Genomic DNA, 17,470 nt, shown 5'->3' on the forward strand with positions numbered 1-17,470 from the left:
AAATCCCATGGACGGAGGAGCCAGTCCATGGGGTCGCTAGGAGTCAGACACGACTGAGCGACTTCACTTTGACTTTTCACTTTCATGCTTTGGAGGAGGAAATGGCAACCCACTCCAGTGTTCTTGCCTGGAGAATCCCATGAACAGAGGAGACTGGTGGGCTGCAGTCTATGGGGTCACACAGAGTCGGACACGACTGAAGCGACTTAGCAGCAGCAGCAGCAACAAGGTGAGGTTATCAGGGAAGGTCTCCCAGGAGGGGATCTTTGAGCTGAGACCTGAGACAGAGCATTCCAAATGGAAAAAACAGCAAGTATGTGTTGGTTATCTATTGATGCATAAAGAAACAGTCCATGTCGGAAAACATTAGCCTGTTACTATCTCTTATAGTTCTATGAATTGACTGGGCTCAGCTGGGCAGTTGTTGCTTGAGGTTACTAGTGTGGCTTATGTCAGAGAATGGCTGGCACTGGAGTCATTTGAAGGCTTGACTATGTTGGACTTCCAAGACAGCTTCACTGCCAAGTTTAGTGCCTTGAAAGGTAAGGCTGGAAGGCAGCATTCAGCTGGGACAGGAGACTATACATTCAGCTGGGACAGGAGACTAGGCATATGTGGTTTCTTCCAGCACAGTGGTTTCAGGGTATTTGGACTTCACATATGATGTAACTCAAAGGCTCTATTGAGTGACTATTCCAAGACAGAAGTGTTTTTGCCAGTTTCTTAAGTCCTGGGCCCCAAACTAGAACAGCATCACTTCCATCATATTCTACTTGTCAAATAAGCAATAGAGCCCTCTCAGTAGGGGGGGTGGGTGGTCATAGAATTCACCTCTCCCTCCCCATGGGAGGGGTGTCAAAGAATATCTAGTCACTTTTTTTTAATGTTTTAAAAATTGAAATATAGTTAATTTACATTATATTAGTTTCAAGTATACAGCAAAGTGATTTATATACATGCATATATCTGCTGCTGCTGCTGCTACATCGCTTTAGTCGTGTCTGACTCTGTGCGACCCCATAGACGGCAGCCCACCAGGCTTCCCATCCCTGGGATTCTCCAGGCAAGAACACTGGAGTGGGTTGCCATTTCCTTCTCCAATGCATGAAAGTGAAAAGTGAAAGTGAAGTCGCTCAGTCATATCTGACTCCTAGCGACCCCATGGAGTGCAGCCTACCAGGCTCCTCCATCCATGGGATTTTCCAGGCAAGAGTACTGGAGTGGGGTGCCATTGCCTTCTCCGACATGCATATATCTACATATATATTATTTTCAGATTATTTCCCATTATAGATATTATAAGACATTTGTATAGTTCTCTGTGTTATACAGTAAATTCTTTTTATCTATTTTATATATAGTGATGTGTATCTGTTAATTCCAATCTCCTAATTTACCACTCACTTCCACCTTTCCCCTTTGGTAACCATAAGTTTGTTTTTGAAGCCTGTGAGTCTGTTTCTCTTTTGTAAATAAATTCATTTGTATCATTGTTTCATATTTAATTTACTTCAAAGTGAAAAAGCCCTGGGATAGGAATAAACTTGACATACTAGAAGCCAGAGTGCCTGGAGACTAGAGTGACCTGGGTCAGGACATTGGAAGGGGCACAGCATGTATGTAGTTGTAAGCCATAACAAAAATTTAGTTTCATTCATTCTAATTTATTTTTTACTGCTGTTTTTCTTCCGGGGTTCTCCAGTCAAGAAATCAGCCTGTATTCATAGATTGAATTGACATTCAAGATGTCAAGAATGACCTGGGAAAAATGCCTGGAAGTAATAATGGAGAAATATGAGGTCCCTAAAATAGCAGCAGTACAACCACCCTGGCCTTAGAAAAGAGAGGTAGGAGCTTAAAACAACCTGTTGTTTTTTAGAAGGACTCTCATCCTTTCTAATCCAAAGGATCAATGTCATTAGGTATCATAATGACCTCCTTCAACTGCCAAAACACCTACCCTACATAGGTCACCCTTAAATATATTATTTTACCTTTCCTTTTCTGCCTTAGCATCAAGTTAGACATAGAACAATGCTTCTTCTTCTAACTATATTATGTTTACAATTTGCAGTAGGAAAATGAAATAAATGTGAGACACATGTATGGCTATCTACTCTCAGACTGATCTGGTATAACAGAGTTCCAGCAGTCTTACCAGAATGAGCAACTTTAATACTTTCTTAAACTCCTGGATTATGAATGAAATGAGGTGGTTCAATATCTCTCTGAGATAGAGTTACTGAGAGCCTCTGATTAAACCAAAAGGAAAATTCATGTCAGTGGCCTCCATGGGCTCCTAATGCCACCAGGAGATCAGGTAGGTCTCAGGAGGTGAAATGGAGGTTTAAAAAATCAGCAATGAGGAATAAGACAGAAAAAAGGTAGCTTTATGGACCAAGACTGAGTAGAAAGAAGAGGAGGGTTGAGTCTGCAGTTCAGTTCTGAGCACCTTTACCCTTTTCTTTGTTTTTCTTGAGACTTCCGCTCTTTTCACATAAGGATTTCTGGGGTTGGCACTGCAGCTGTGGAGCCAAGCACACAAACTCTGGAGTGAGGGGGATCATCACCAACCAACTGAGAGACTTGAGCGAATCACCCATCTTGTACTGAAATGCCCTCATTTGTAAATAAGAGATAGTAATAGCTGTAAGGCTTTCCTGAGGATTGAGATAATGCATATCAAATGCTTAGAATGGTGCTTTGCACATATTTGAATCTCAGAAGGTATTGGCTATGATTACATTCAATTTTGAACTGAGTTTCCAGGAACCACAAGGCACATGTGTGTTTGATTCTATGTGAGAATCTAAACTATAGGTGATTGTGAATTGTAATTTTTTTTCTTGGTTTGTATGTGACTAGACACTGTCTGCAGCAGCTGCCCTTAACATTTGCCAACTTGAAAAAGAGGCAACAGTAAATGTCAGCAGTAAAAGGCTCCAGGTCACTCTGCAGCCCTTTTGCTCAAAGCTTTGCATGGAGCATGTGTGTTCAAAGATGAAATGAATAAACATCTTTCTCTTAACTATAGCCTTATCTTCTCTACAGCTCATTACTTGTAGGAATTTTCCTTAACTCTATTTTAAGACAATAATAATTTATAACACTTTGGGCCAGTTCCGTGGTTTCTCCAGAGTCAGTCACAGTCAGGGATAGTTTAACAACTTCATTAAAATAATATTAAAGTAATGCGACCATAGGAAAAGTATTTATGTTCTCCACAAAGTTAGTCCCTTAAATTTATTTAGCAGTGTCTTTCAAGGTTTTGAGAAGTGTCCAAAGCGCTGTCTATGAAAGCATCTCTGACTACCTCAATCCTGTTTAATTCCAACTTGCTCACTGTCTTATACATGAAAACCTCAGGGACATGGCCTTTTTCTGGGTACCTAGGAGAGTTTTTAAAAAAGGATTCTAAGCTGGTTCGCTCTTACAGAGAAGGCAATGGCACCCCACTTCAGTACTCTTGCCTGGAAAATCCCATGCATGGAGGAGCCTGGTAGGCTGCAGTCCATGGGGTCGCTAAGAGTCAGACACGATTGAGCGACTTCCCTTTCACTTTTCACTTTCATGCACTGGAGAAGGAAATGGCAACCCACTCCAGTGTTCTTGCCTGGAGAATCCCAGGGATGGGGGAGCCTGGTGGGTTGCCGTCTATGGGATCACACAGAGTTGGACACGACTGAAGCGACTTAGCAGCAGCAGCAAGCTGGTTCGCTCTTAGGAAGCAACAGGCACATAAGGAATTTCACTCTTTGTTTATTTCCAAGTTCTTTGTGATGCCATACATTTGGAGTTGACAGAATAAGCAAAATTAATCTATGCCACAATGTAGGGTTTCTGTTGTAAGATCTAGACATGTTTTAGACAGACTTTTAAAAAATTGAAGCTGGATTGGAAACATTTGGAAAAATACACAGAATCTGCTAACTTTCTAGGCCTCTGCTGTTCCCATACAGTAGCCACTAGAGCACTTAGTATGCTGCTGCTGCTGCTGAGGCACTTAGTATGGGGGTAGTCCAAATGGGCTTCCCTGGTGGCTCAGGTGGTAAAGAATCTGCCTGCAATGCAGGAGACTCAAGTTTGATCCCTGGGTTGGGAAGATCCCCTGGAGAAGAGAATGGCAACCCACTCCAGTATTCTTTCCTGGAGAATTCCATGGGCAGAGGAGCCTGGAAGGCTACCATCCATGGGGTTGCAGAGTCAGACACAATTGAGCAGCCAATACATTGCTGGTCCAGTGGCTAACGTGCTGTACTCCCAATGCAGGGGGGTCTGAATGTGATCCCTGGTGATCCCTGGTCAGGGAAATAGATCCTGCATTTGGCTATGCTGCAAGACCCAGCATAGCCAAATAAATACAGATTTTTTTTTTAAATATGAGGAATAAATAAAGAAGGCTGGATTTTACAGTAAGAGAAGTTATATTTCATTGTATAAGGCACCTGTGAAAATATTTTCAGGGTGAGTTTACTGACCTGGTTTTCTTTTGAAAAGAACTTGTATAGCTTTATCCTATCTGGTGTTTTACCATTTAAATTTTTACTTAGTAGTAAGAATCCTCAGAGTCTATTAGAAAAGTTTGTTTTCAAAAGGAAAGGAAACAGGCTCTGTCAAAACATTCTTAGTATCTAAAGTGTACCACAGTAGTCTTATTGGTGAAAATAATGTTAATCAGTGGCTTCTGTTCTCTTTTCTCTTTAAAATCTCAAAGCACTAAATAGGACAGGTATAAATATCCACCTTTTGCAAATGGAGAAATCAAGGTTCAAAGCAGAAATAACATGGCCAAGGTCATGAAAAAAGTCAATGATGAAGTATGTGTGTGTGTGTGTGTGTGTGTGTGTGGAATACACTGGGAAAATTCTGCAGCCCATTAATACCAGGATCAGAATCTTTGAGGGTCTGCATTCAAACAGCTGCTTTGGGATCTAGACTGTCTAAACTCAAAGGGTCAAAGCTCAGTAGCTAAGCCTGGCTGGAAGCAGTTTGGTTCTTGTTAATAGTTATGTCACCCAAGAGGCTGCTGCCTGGGCATGTGAGAATAACAGAGATCTGCTGGAAACACTGGGCCTAACCTCTTCTCATATACCACGAATTCTCAAAGTAGCATCTTTACGTAGAAAACAAACTATGGTTACTAAAGGGGAAAGGTATGGGGATGCATAAATTAGGAGTTTGGAATTAGCAGATATACACTACTATATACAAAATAGATAACCAACAAATTCCTACTGTATAGCACAGGGAATTATATTCAGTATCTTGTCATAAAGTATAATGGAAAAGAATATGAAAAAGTAGAGTATTTGTCTAATTACATTTTTAAAGTAAAAATGAAAGGAGCTGTTCATAAAAAGTTTGAGCAGTACTCAAAAATACAATGAAGAAGGCCGCACATTACTTCAAATTGTACTACTCCAGGTTAAAAAAAATAGCTATAACACGACATTCCAGACCTCTATGTATGCGTCTACAACATCAAAAGAAGGATGGATGGATGGTTGGTATGGATGGACAAGTGAACAAACGGATGACTGAGAGAAAGAGGAAGGAAACAGAGAAGTAAGAAATGAAGAGAAGGAGCAAAGAAAGAAATACAAATATATGAGTATCAAATCAGATAAGATTTGCTATTTTTAATGACATGCATGCATGCTTAGTCACTTCAGTCAGAAGAAACACAAACTGAAGGGAATTGAAGAAAGGGTTAAACTTCAAATGCATGTTGCCTAAAACAAGAGAAAGAGCCCTGTGGCATAAAGTCAAAAGATCATAAAGATCATTAAGAGATTTGACTCTTTTTTGTTAGCTACAAGTATAATTTTGGTATATACTGATTCCATGCTATGATGGAAATTTTCAAGTAACACTCATCTTTCTTTTTTTTTTTTAATTTTATTTTATTTTTAAACTTTACATGATTGTATTAGTTTTGCCAAATATCAAAATGAATCCGCCACAGGTATACATGTGTTCCCCATCCTGAACCCTCCTCCCTCCTCCCTCCCCATTCCATCCCTCTGGGTCGTCCCAGTGCACCAGCCCCAAGCATCCAGTATCGTGCATCGAACCTGGACTGGCAACTCGTTTCATACATGATATTTTACATGTTTCAATGCCATTCTCCCAAATCTTCCCACCCTCTCCATCTCCCACAGAGTCCATAAGACTGTTCTACACATCAGTGTCTCTTTTGCTGTCTCGTACACAGGGTTATTGTTACCATCTTTCTAAATTCCATATATATGTGTTAGTATACTGTATCGGTGTTTTTCTTTCTAGCTTACTTCACTCTGTATAATAGGCTCCAGTTTCATCCACCTCATTAGAACTGATTCAAATGTATTCTTTTTAATGGCTGAGTAATACTCCATTGTGTGTATGTACCACGGCTTTCTTATCCATTCATCTGCTGATGGACATCTAGGTTGCTTCCATGTCCTGGCTATTATAAACAGTGCTGCAATGAACATTGGGGTACACGTGTCTCTTTCCCTTCTGGTTTCCTCAGTGTGTATGCCCAGCAGTGGGATTGCTGGATCATAAGGCAGGTCTATTTCCAGTTTTTTAAGGAATCTCCACACTGTTCTCCATAGTGGCTGTACTAGTTTGCATTCCCACCAACAGTGTAAGAGGGTTCCCTTTTCTCCACACCCTCTCCAGCATTTATTACTTGTAGACTTTTGGATCGCAGCCATTCTGACTGGTGTGAAATGGTACCTCATAGTGGTTTTGATTTGCATTTCTCTGATAATGAGTGATGTTGAGCATCTTTTCATGTGTTTGTTAGCCATCTGTATGTCTTCTTTGGAGAAATGTCTATTTAGTTCTTTGGCCCATTTTTTGATTGGGTCATTTATTTTTCTGGAGTTGAGCTGTAGGAGTTGCTTGTATATTCTCGAGATTAGTTGTTTGTCAGTTGCTTCATTTGCTATTATCTTCTCCCATTCTGAAGGCTGTCTTTTCACCTTGCTAATAGTTTCCTTTGATGTGCAGAAGCTTTTAAGGTTAATTAGGTCCCATTTGTTTATTTTTGCTTTTATTTCCAATATTCTGGGAGGTGGGTCATAGAGGATCCTGCTGTGATGTATGTCAGAGAACACTCATCTTTCTTATACTTCTTTCTTTCTCACCTTCCTCACATTCTGATTTTATATATTCCATAATGTTTTACCATATAAGGGAATTTTTAAAAAACAAACTATAGTACATTTTGTACTACAATCATAATTCTTTTAATTCTTTATGTTTAAATCTTTATTTAAATGTATTTAATGTTGAGTGCCAATTTCATCCAAGCTGGTCCATTCCAGAGTTCTTTATTTGGAGTCACCATGTGATGATAACTTGAAGTGGAGCACTGCTAGGACAAAATTTTAAATTGTGTACCATTAGCTTAGTGGACCCGGTGCAAGTGCCCAGGAAAGAAATGGCACACGATTGAAAGGTAGAGAAAGCAGTAGCTTAGTCGCATCCAACTCTTCATGACCGCATAGACTGGGGCCCACCAGGCTCCTCTGTCCATGGCATCTGTGGATTCTCCAGGCAAGAATACCGAAGTTGGTAGCCATTCCCTTCTGCCGGTGATATTCCTGACCCAGGGATCAAACTTGGATCTCCTGCATTAACAGGTAGATCCTTTACCGTCTAAGCCACCAGAGAAAGTGGTAAGGCATTGGCAAAACTGTCACCTGGATGATTGGGAAAGCAGACCAAGTAACTTAATGACCCTGAAGCGGCCAAAAGAAACTGTGGGAGTCCTTAGTGATTTTTTACTTTGTAACACGTTTGCTTTCAGCAATGGAGTAATTCTGGGATTGGAGAGCCAGTAATGAATTTTTTTTTTTGCCATCAGCCAGGAATTTTCTTGCCATCAATTCTCAAATTTTATGATCTATGGCTGCAGTCTTTTCCTGGTTTAATTACACCATGGAAATCTTTTTTTTCTCCTGCTTTATTTTATTTAATCACTGTGCCTTTTTATGTTTCTTTTCATATTAAAAAAAATTTTTTTGATTCCACAAATCCCACAACGACTTTACCTCAAATTGTTGCAAACTCAATTATTTAGTCCTGTGCCTTGCATAATAGTAACCTATATTAGATCTGTATTACATGATAGACCATTTGAATAAAGTGGAGAAGCTTAATTAATGCAACAGATCAGCAAAATAGCCACTATATTGCAGAATGTTCTTGGGACAGAATATTATATATCTATTTTAAATGGTATCTACAAAGAATGTCTAAGGACATTAGAAAATATCTGTGACTATTTATAAGTGAAAAAAGCAAACCTAAAAATTTTATGTGAAAATACAAAAATAAGAATCCAAGAATGTCAAATGTAAACAAAATATGTTCTGTGTGTGTGTGGGAGGTAGGGGGGCAAGGTCCTTAATCTTAAAGTACAAATAAGAGACTTCTTTCTATTTCCAATGGCTTCCCTCACAGCTCAGTTGGTAAAGAATCTGCTTGCGATGCGGGAGACCTGGGTTCGATCCCTGGATTGGGAAGATCCCCTGGGGAAGGGAAAGGCTACCCACTCCAGTATTCTGGCCTGGAGAATTCCATGGACTATATAGTCCATGGGGTTGCAAAGAGTCGGACATGACTGAGCGATATTCACTTTCTACATCCAAACTGCTTTTCACAGAATGTAATTAAGAAAATGAAGAGAATATAGGACTTGGGAAGAAGTTAGTGGAATAACTGGAGTCAATTGCATATAATTTTAAAGAAGGGAGGATCTTCAACAGGGTTTTTCCAAGATGCTAGAGTGTAAGTTTGGCAGGAAAGAAGGAGGACAAAGGCAGGTGCTGGGGCTCAGATGGAAATGACAAAAAGTCTCCCATACAGAGGACAGCCAGCTTTTTAATGTATATTCTTGGCATCTCAGTTCATGCTCTGACTGTATCGCTTCCTGCCATATGCAATTAATCTCTTTAGCCTTTACATTCTAATCTGATAAACGTGGACAAAACTTCTAGCTATTTGAGACTCACAATTGTGAGGTCCAAATAAGATATCATGAGGACTTCCTTGATGGTCCAGTGGTTAAGACTCCACTATAGGGGGTGTGGGTTCCATCCCTGGTCAGGGAATTAAAATCCCATATACCAAGCAGTCAAAAATAATAATAAAAAAAGATGTCATGCGTGAAAGCACTTGGAAGGTTCTAGATGTCCATACCAGGGCAACGTTCCCATTGTTATTATTTACTAGTTGAAGCGGAGGCCAATAGAAAGGCATGGCCTCTGTGAGGGTGTGGCAAGGTAGGCTAACATATTTTAGGCCATCTTCTACTTCCTGCCAATCCCTACAGGCTGCTGAAGCTTTGACCTATTACATGATCACCCTTGTTAGTCACCATCCTTTGATGAGCTGGGCCTCTGCCAATGCATCTCCTTTGGACTACTTGGCTTCCCAGGTGGCACAGTGGTAAAGAATCCACCTGCCAATGCCCTAGACACAAGAGACTAGGGTTTGATCCCCGGGTCAGAAAGATCCCCTGGCAACCCACTCCAGCATTCTTGCCTAGAGAATTCCAAGGACAGAGGAGCCTGACAGGCTACAGTCCATGGGGTCACAAAAAGTCAGACACGACTGAGCACGCATGTAGTCAAGTAGTTGGACTACTTGGCCATACTCCATGATGATATGGTACAGCTGCTGTAAACTTTTCCCACAAGATTTTAAGCCACAGGCTTGTTTCCTTTCATGAACTTCACTACCATAACTGAATTCTATACATTCTCTACCTTCTACGTTCACTATAATTTAAAACTCTGTGTTACCCACAACTCTAACCATTGTTAAATTTATCCAGATGTGTGTGCATGTGTTTTTACACAGAGACTATGTTTACAGATTTTGGAGAAGGAAATGGCAACCCCTCCAGTATTCTTGCCTGGAAAATACCATGGACTGAAGAGCCTGAAAGGCTACAGTCCATGGGGTTGCAAAGAGTAGGACACAACTGACTGACTTCACTTTCTTTACTGATTTTATCATATTTTAAATTCTAAAAGGAAACCTTGAAGGCTTAGAATAAATTGCTCTCTTATCTCCCAAATATTACCCCACATTCAGCCACTGAAAACATCATCCTCATCAATTACATGTCAAAAATCTGCCTGTCTTTCATAAACGCAAATTATCACTTTGTTTTCCAGAAGAACTTAACATAAGCTTCAGAATGATCACTAGACAAATAGGTTTTTCCTGCTGAAGAGGAAATTACTATTCTACATATTTAGCGGGGGGGATATTCCCGTGATGATAAGACATATCTGTTTCCAACAAATAAGAAATGAAGTGGAGTAGGGGTATGTATGGAAGAGAAGGTTCAGGAAGCCCATCTCAGAACCAGTGAGCTCTGGGTGGCATGTGTGAAGTTCTTGGGAAAATGGCAGCTGTTCCTGGGTGAAATATAAGATTTTGTCCAACCTGTTCCTGGATTCTTCTGTCATTGTGAGAAAAGCAAGTACACCCTCGACTTTGATCCAGGCTTCTCTGGATTAATAATGTTGGAGGGAGAGGCATGCAGAAGGGGATACTAAGAGTCTAAAGAAGACTGGACACTCCTGGTCTGTTGATCTCTGCAAGATGCTGAAGTCCTACATCTTAGGATGGTTTTCATTAGCCAAATGCAATTCAAATTTGAGTATTTTCTTTTTCAACGTCTCCTCTAATTCTGTTGCTGTTCCGCAACACGGAGAGACAGTGATCTCTTCCAAGAAGTTCACCCAACTGGTCTGATCGCTAGAGATCTAGTTTCTACTCTACGCCTTTATGTCCTCTGGGGGTACTGTATTTTCTGTTGGCTTTCAGTGTTCTCAACAAATGGAAAAGTTCTGCCAAATGGTGCCTCCTCCACAAAGCTGTTTAAGCAATAGCAGTTGTAGCAGCGACACGTAGGCAAAATATTTGAGAAATAGCTCCTCATCCCTTCAAGCATGGATATTGACCACATACAACACAAAAGGGACTTTGACAGTGATCTTGGCTTCTGCTCATTGGGAAGTAGACTAAGACCAGAGCATCTTTTTTTTTCTTTCTTTCTTTTTCAGTTTATCACAAGAGCTGAAGTTTGGAAACACACAACTATCAGTGTGAAGTTGGACTCTTAAGTTTAAGTCATGCTACATCTTTACATTCACCAGATGCCTAACAGTTCAGCCTTTGGGCCTAAAGCAGTTGCATGCATATTTTCACTTGACACTCGTTCTAAATTTCAGACTTATAAAACTTCTGAGACAGAGAAATTCTGAATGTCAATAGCCTACATTGTACAAAACTCCTTCAAAGTATGAGCCTGAAAGAACAAAAAACAAACAAAAACACAATAACCACACATGTGAGCATGCAAACACACACACACACACACACACACACACACACACACACACACTAGATAAAAGAGGAAGAGGCATAAGGCAAAATGCAGCAACATTCCTTAAGAGGTTTATATTTCTTGTATTTTTCTCTTTAATTATGAGTTAGTCCCTAAAAGGGGACATTTTTCACAATTCACTTCCAAGGCATGTAAACAACTGTCTTCTAAACCATCCTAGCAGAAATCAACATGACTGTGAAATAGATTATAAACTTGAGTAGCTGTTTCACAATAATTATTAAGCATGAAGGACTGCATCACAGATTTGAGAAGTATGGAAAACACTTTCTAAATTATATAGATTTGAGCTTAGGTGATCATTTTCCCACTGATAATTAAATCCCCATATAGCTTGGTACCGATTCATGAACAAGGGTTTGGAAAGTCACTTTTTAGCAATGTAAGACAGATCTACTGTAGCACTAAAAATGAGTACCACTCAGTAGACAGAAACATTTCTGGAGATCAGAGGTAGAGAGCAAAACACCCCGTATATCATAACACATTAGAGGTTGATGCATGCTTGTTATGGGACTAGCATGGGCACAACCCAACTGTCAACAGACCACTTCTTCCAGTACTATCAGAGAACTGGTGATACTGAGGGTCTTCGTTTCTTGGAAAAAATGTCCTTCCTTTGAATAGCTAGTCTATCACGGGCTGCTATAGCCCCTCACCCCTCTTTGTGAGTAGCTCCATCCATTTCACCAGTTTCAATTTTAATGACCAACTTCAAATTCTTTAGCTTAATGTTATTAAGACTGCATGTAAAACTCTGTCTTACGTTAACAATCATGTAAGAAATTGAAAAAAACAGAGTCCTTGAGCAGGCTGATTTGAATAGCAGGATCGGACAATATGAGAAGTAACACACTTGATACTCTTGACATTCTTAGGCTTTGGGTTGAGAAATACAGTGCAGGTCCACTGAAGAAACAAGGCACAAATATACTAGATATTTGCATGAATCATTGTTTGCATTTGGGAACAGTAGTTGTTGAAATAGGTAATAGGTAATGTCCAAATGGCCAAAGTACTTCCTACCATTACAAAGGAAACAAATTTCTGAACTACATTCTTTGTCATGTAGTAGGAAATCAGATGTCAGAGCTCTGGTCAATAATTCCAGAAATGGATGGAAGCATCTCAGATGCTTTTTACAGATTCAAAAGAAGAAAAATGACATATAAGCAAAGACATGGAAGTGATGATGGCGGAGAACAAATTTTTAGTTTAGGGAGGACTTTTTAGCTCTAAAATCTTTAGTATTATTTATTATCAAGTAACACTTCACTGGATACAACCAGTTTTCAGTGGACTGAAAACTGGAATCTTTGTTTCATAAATTCATTAGTGCTTTAATTGTCTCAGGATGAGGATTAAACAGTAAGTATATCAAACATATACACATATGCATATGTATACAATATTTTAGAGTGTACTGATATTTCTTATTTCCTCCAGCAGAGGTCAGAAAATAGCAATACAGGAACATGAAAATCTATGTACCGAAAGAATATTTTAAAGTGATTTTCTCTAGATAAGATTATTGAAGGGGTTTTGTAATTGCTTTTCCTCTACCCAAGTTTTCTTCTTATATTTTTACAATAAACCTGCTTTCCTTTTGTAATAATTAGAAAGCAATAACATTCATTTGAATTTCATGAAGACCAATGCTGGCATATGTATTTATTCTGTATCAAATCAGAGATAGTGCTTAATTATTTTCTTAGCTGCATGTGGATTATATGAAATAGCTAAAGAAAGAAGCATATTTGGTCATCACTCTGAAAAATTCAAGTATAACATCCTTGCCACAGTTGATGACTATGAGCAATCTCTTTCAAACAAGGAACACAGTGTAGGCGGAAAGATTTCCAGAAAAACAAAGCATCCTGAACATAGCCCCTTACTGCCAAGAAACCCTTCCCTTACAAAGACAGAAAAATGAATTTAATTTCTAGTCATCATCTCCTTTGTCCAGAGAAATCTAAAAGAGATCCTAGTGTTCTGGGAATTCAGTCTCTGCAAGTCTTAAATGTTAGGACATGAAGACAGAAGAAATCAGTCAAGATGATCTACATATAAAAGCCGGGAACACAATGAACGATGTTTACAAAGAGTTGCTGATGAATGTTCAATAAATCACGCTATTACCATGCTTCATTTTCATTTTTAATTCATGTGTCTCTTTTCCCACTAGACACATATGGAAGCAAGGTGAAAAGGCTCATAAAACAAAATTTGAAGGTCAAACAAAACATTTCTTATAAGTGTTACCCACATTATACCAAATCAGATAAATTTTTATTTTGTTTCATTAAATAATTCACAACATATAGTCTATTATTTGTCCTTCTTAATATTATCACCCACAAATAATAAACACGTCAACACTATTATGTGATTCAAAACTAACTGTTGATTGTTTCTTCTGTCTCCTAAGGGTACAATTTTTTCCAGTGAGGAACTTGTCTCTATATTGCTCAAATCCTTTAAGGAGGTAAGTGAGGAAGAGAGGGAAGACTGAAATTAAAAATCTCTGTCAGAGAACATCAGTGATATTTTGGACCAAGACAGAGATGCTGGGAAAACAAGCATCAGGGAGTTGTGAGAAGAGTCTAAAGGGAGAAACATGGTGGGAGACTGGAATTCACAGAAAAATGTGGCCAGTGAGAAATCACCAAGGGCACCCTGTTTGAAGAGCTTCCTAGAATAACAATGTCCAATATTCAGTTTTAAGTTGTTTGTTTCTGTGATTGAACCCCTCACCCCCACTGTTCAAAACTTCAGTCCAGTATACTGTACACAAATGCTCGGGGTAGTCCAAAGAAAGTCAAGACAAAGAGGTGAATTCGAAACCAGGTTGACATAGAGCAAAGGAAAGAAGAGAGTCACAGGCCACGAATGTGAATGAGCATATGTGTCATGGAAGCAAGAACCGTGGACCACAAATGATCATGAGAATGTGAGACACAGTAAACTCACAGAAATTTGAGGGAGATCAATGGAGCTTTCCCACAGAAGATGAAATTTGGGACTTGACCTATGTTTATGTAAATCTCCAAAAGAGAGTGAGTTTAGCCTATATATAGGACATAATAACCAAATTTCAAAATAATTACATTAGACATATTGCAAATACTCTATCACATGATGTCTAAGATAGCATTTGTAAAACTGTTCACAAGTTTTTGTATCACACGAAAGAGCCCTAATTATTTTAATAGAGGTATTTAATAAATCACAAATGTTTTTTCTCTATTGGTTTTGTTCAGCTTGTTACCAAATGGTTAATACTACTTCATCAATAACCTTCCCAAATAGATTTAGAATTAGCCTTTGATAACTGTAAAGAAAATTCTTAGAATGGTTGAAATATAGTTATAAAATACATATGCATCATTCAAGGATAAAGGAGGTTGTCTGAGGGGAGGATCTGGAATTTGTACTAATATATGGAAATACTGATAGAATAATCTCCAAATCCTTCAAAGGTTGTTCCAGGCTTACCTTTGTATGGTGAATCAGACGCTCTACTTCATTCACTTTGTAGGTTTCTAATCCTAGCTCCTTGGATAATCTTAAGATATGATTCTGAGTTGGCCCAACATAAGATCCTCCAAGGTCCACATATTTAACTTTTTGGTTCTGTTTTCCCATGGAAAGAAATAAAAATAAATATTTGTGAAAATGTTATTCTTAAGATAAAAAAGACAGCCCTAAAAAAAGCAGATTGGCATTTCACAGGTTCTAGATACACCTTGAGGAGTATCTATAGAAAACTGGACTCTGTTCTTTACTCTACCTCATTCATGCAACTAAACGGTTATTGAATCATTCCTAATTTTAAAGCAAAACTGATTGGACTTGAAATAAGCAAGAGATTTCTGAACCCCATCATTCTTACTATTTACCACAACGTGCTCTGGGTTTTACTGGCTTAGATTTGTAAACTAAGAATTATTAATGAATTTCTCTTTATTTAGCATTTCTAGCTAATTTTGAGGCACCTAATGCTAGAGGAAAAGCAAGAAAGGAAAGGACCACTTTTTTTTATTGAAGTATAGTTGATTCACAATGTTTCAGGTGTGTAGCAAAAAGATTCAGTTTTATGTGTGTGTGTATACATATATATTCTTTTTCAGATTCTTTTCCATTATAGGTTACTAGAAAATTTTGATATGCTTCCCTGTGCTATACAGTAGGCCTTTGTTTGTCTATTTTATATATAGTAGTGTGTATCTGGGTGGAGAAGGCAATGGCACCCCACTCCAGTACTCTTGCCTGGAAAATCCCATGGATGGAGGAGCCTGGTAGGCTGCAGTCCATGGGGCCGCTAAGGGTCGGACACGACTGAGCGACTTCCCTTTCACTTTTCACTTTCATGCATTGGAGAAGGAAATGACAACCCACTCCAGTGTTCTTGCCTGGAAACTCCAAGGGACGGGGGAGCCTGGTGGGCTACCGTCTATGGGGTCACACAGAGTCAGACACGACTGAAGCGACTTAGCAGCAGCAGCAGTGTGTATCTGTTAATCTCAAACTCCTAATTTTAATCCCAAACTTCCTTCCCCTCTATTCACTTTGGTAACCATAAATTTGTTTTCTATGTGAGTCAGTTTCTGTTTTGTAAGTTCATCTGTATCATTTTTAAAGCATCTACATATAAATGATATCATATGATAATTGTCTTTGTGTGACTTTCTTCACCTAGTATGATAAACTCTAAGTCCATCCAGGAAATGACCATTTCTTTTGTGGTTCGTTAATCCAGACACTTGAAAGATTGCATTAGAGTCCTAATTTAAACCTTTGAAATTGCTCTTATGTTCAGTAGAAAGGCTTTCATATGGTTTTGAATTAGCTCCATTTGCGATGACTAAGGACCAACCTTTGAACAAGAGTGACTAGAAAAACTCCCTATGTTTGAACACGTCCAAACATAACTGGATTCCTAATAGTCAGGGACACCAGAGCAGGTCCTCCTTTTCTGCTTTTGTTTGTTTATTGTATGGTGGTATGGTTTAGTCACTAAGTTGCGTCCAATTCCTGAAATCCCATGGACTGTAGCCTGCCAGGCTCCGCTGTCCATGGGATTCTCCAGGCAAGAATACTGGAGTGGGTTGCCATTTCCTTCTCCAGGGGACCTTCCTGACCCAGGGATAGAACTTGGGTCTCTTGCATTGGCAGGCGGATTCTTTACCTACTAAGTCACTATTGCTCCCCCACTTAAAAAAAAGGGGGAGTATATATTTCACAAGGGCAGGGAATCTTTGTTTTACTCACTAATGTATTTCAAACATCTAATTATTGGTGCAATCATTTATGGGGAAAGTGCCAAGTGTTATAAGGCAAGAAGAGAAAAGGGACAGAAGAAAGACATGAAAAGAAAGCAAATTGAGAGGCCGTGGAGTGTTTTGAAGTAATTTTCACTCTCTTGTCAAGAGTCAAGTGAAGTTCAAGACTTTCAGAAAGAAAAAAGGAAACTCAGTTTCAGGGTCACAATTTTCCAGCCAATTCTTATTGTCTTACCCTAAGGGTGTAAGTCCTGCCTCCCACACGGTCCCGGGCTTCCAGAACAATCACATTCAAGCCAGAGTCATGCAGAAGTTTGGCTGCTGCCATACCTGGTAGAAAATACAAGAAAAAATCAGAACCAAACACTCAACTCCACATAAGCTCCCCGTGCTAACAGCTAATGATTAAAGTCCATGTTGGCTTATACACAGAGCATTATCATTACGTTCAACTTAACCAACTTACAGGTGTCTAGGGTTTCTCAATAGAGACCCAGATTCCAAGTCTGCAAAACCAACTGCTATTTCTTGAAAGAATAAAAAAAGATTTCATTTTTAGTAAAAGTCTCAAACCTTAAAAAGCTTCTTTGGTCACTTTATCAAAATGTTTATCTTTAAAGACTAAATTACATGATTATGTGTCTGACAACATGAAAGAAAACACAAAGCCCCACAAAAAAGAAGTGTATAAGCCCCAGCAAACCCAGGACCAAATGGAGCAATTGGTAATATGAAAATCCAATAAATTTAGGTGAAAGAGAGAAGGCGG

General features: G+C 39.1%; 1 protein-coding gene across 1 annotated transcript in view; it reads right to left on the bottom strand.

Moving 5' to 3' along the window:
* MAOB (monoamine oxidase B) overlaps positions 1-17,470 on the bottom strand; it is a 118,674-nt gene that overhangs the window by 57,567 nt on the left and 43,637 nt on the right. The window contains exons 2-3 of the mRNA XM_025277115.2: positions 16,937-17,031; positions 14,915-15,052 (exon numbers count right to left, since the gene is read on the bottom strand). Of these exons, the coding sequence (XP_025132900.1) occupies positions 14,915-15,052; positions 16,937-17,031 (233 nt within the window). The remainder of the gene's footprint in view (positions 1-14,914; positions 15,053-16,936; positions 17,032-17,470) is intronic.

This window comes from Bubalus bubalis, chromosome X (genome assembly GCF_019923935.1).
Source record: "Bubalus bubalis isolate 160015118507 breed Murrah chromosome X, NDDB_SH_1, whole genome shotgun sequence".
Classification (NCBI taxonomy): domain Eukaryota; kingdom Metazoa; phylum Chordata; class Mammalia; order Artiodactyla; family Bovidae; genus Bubalus; species Bubalus bubalis.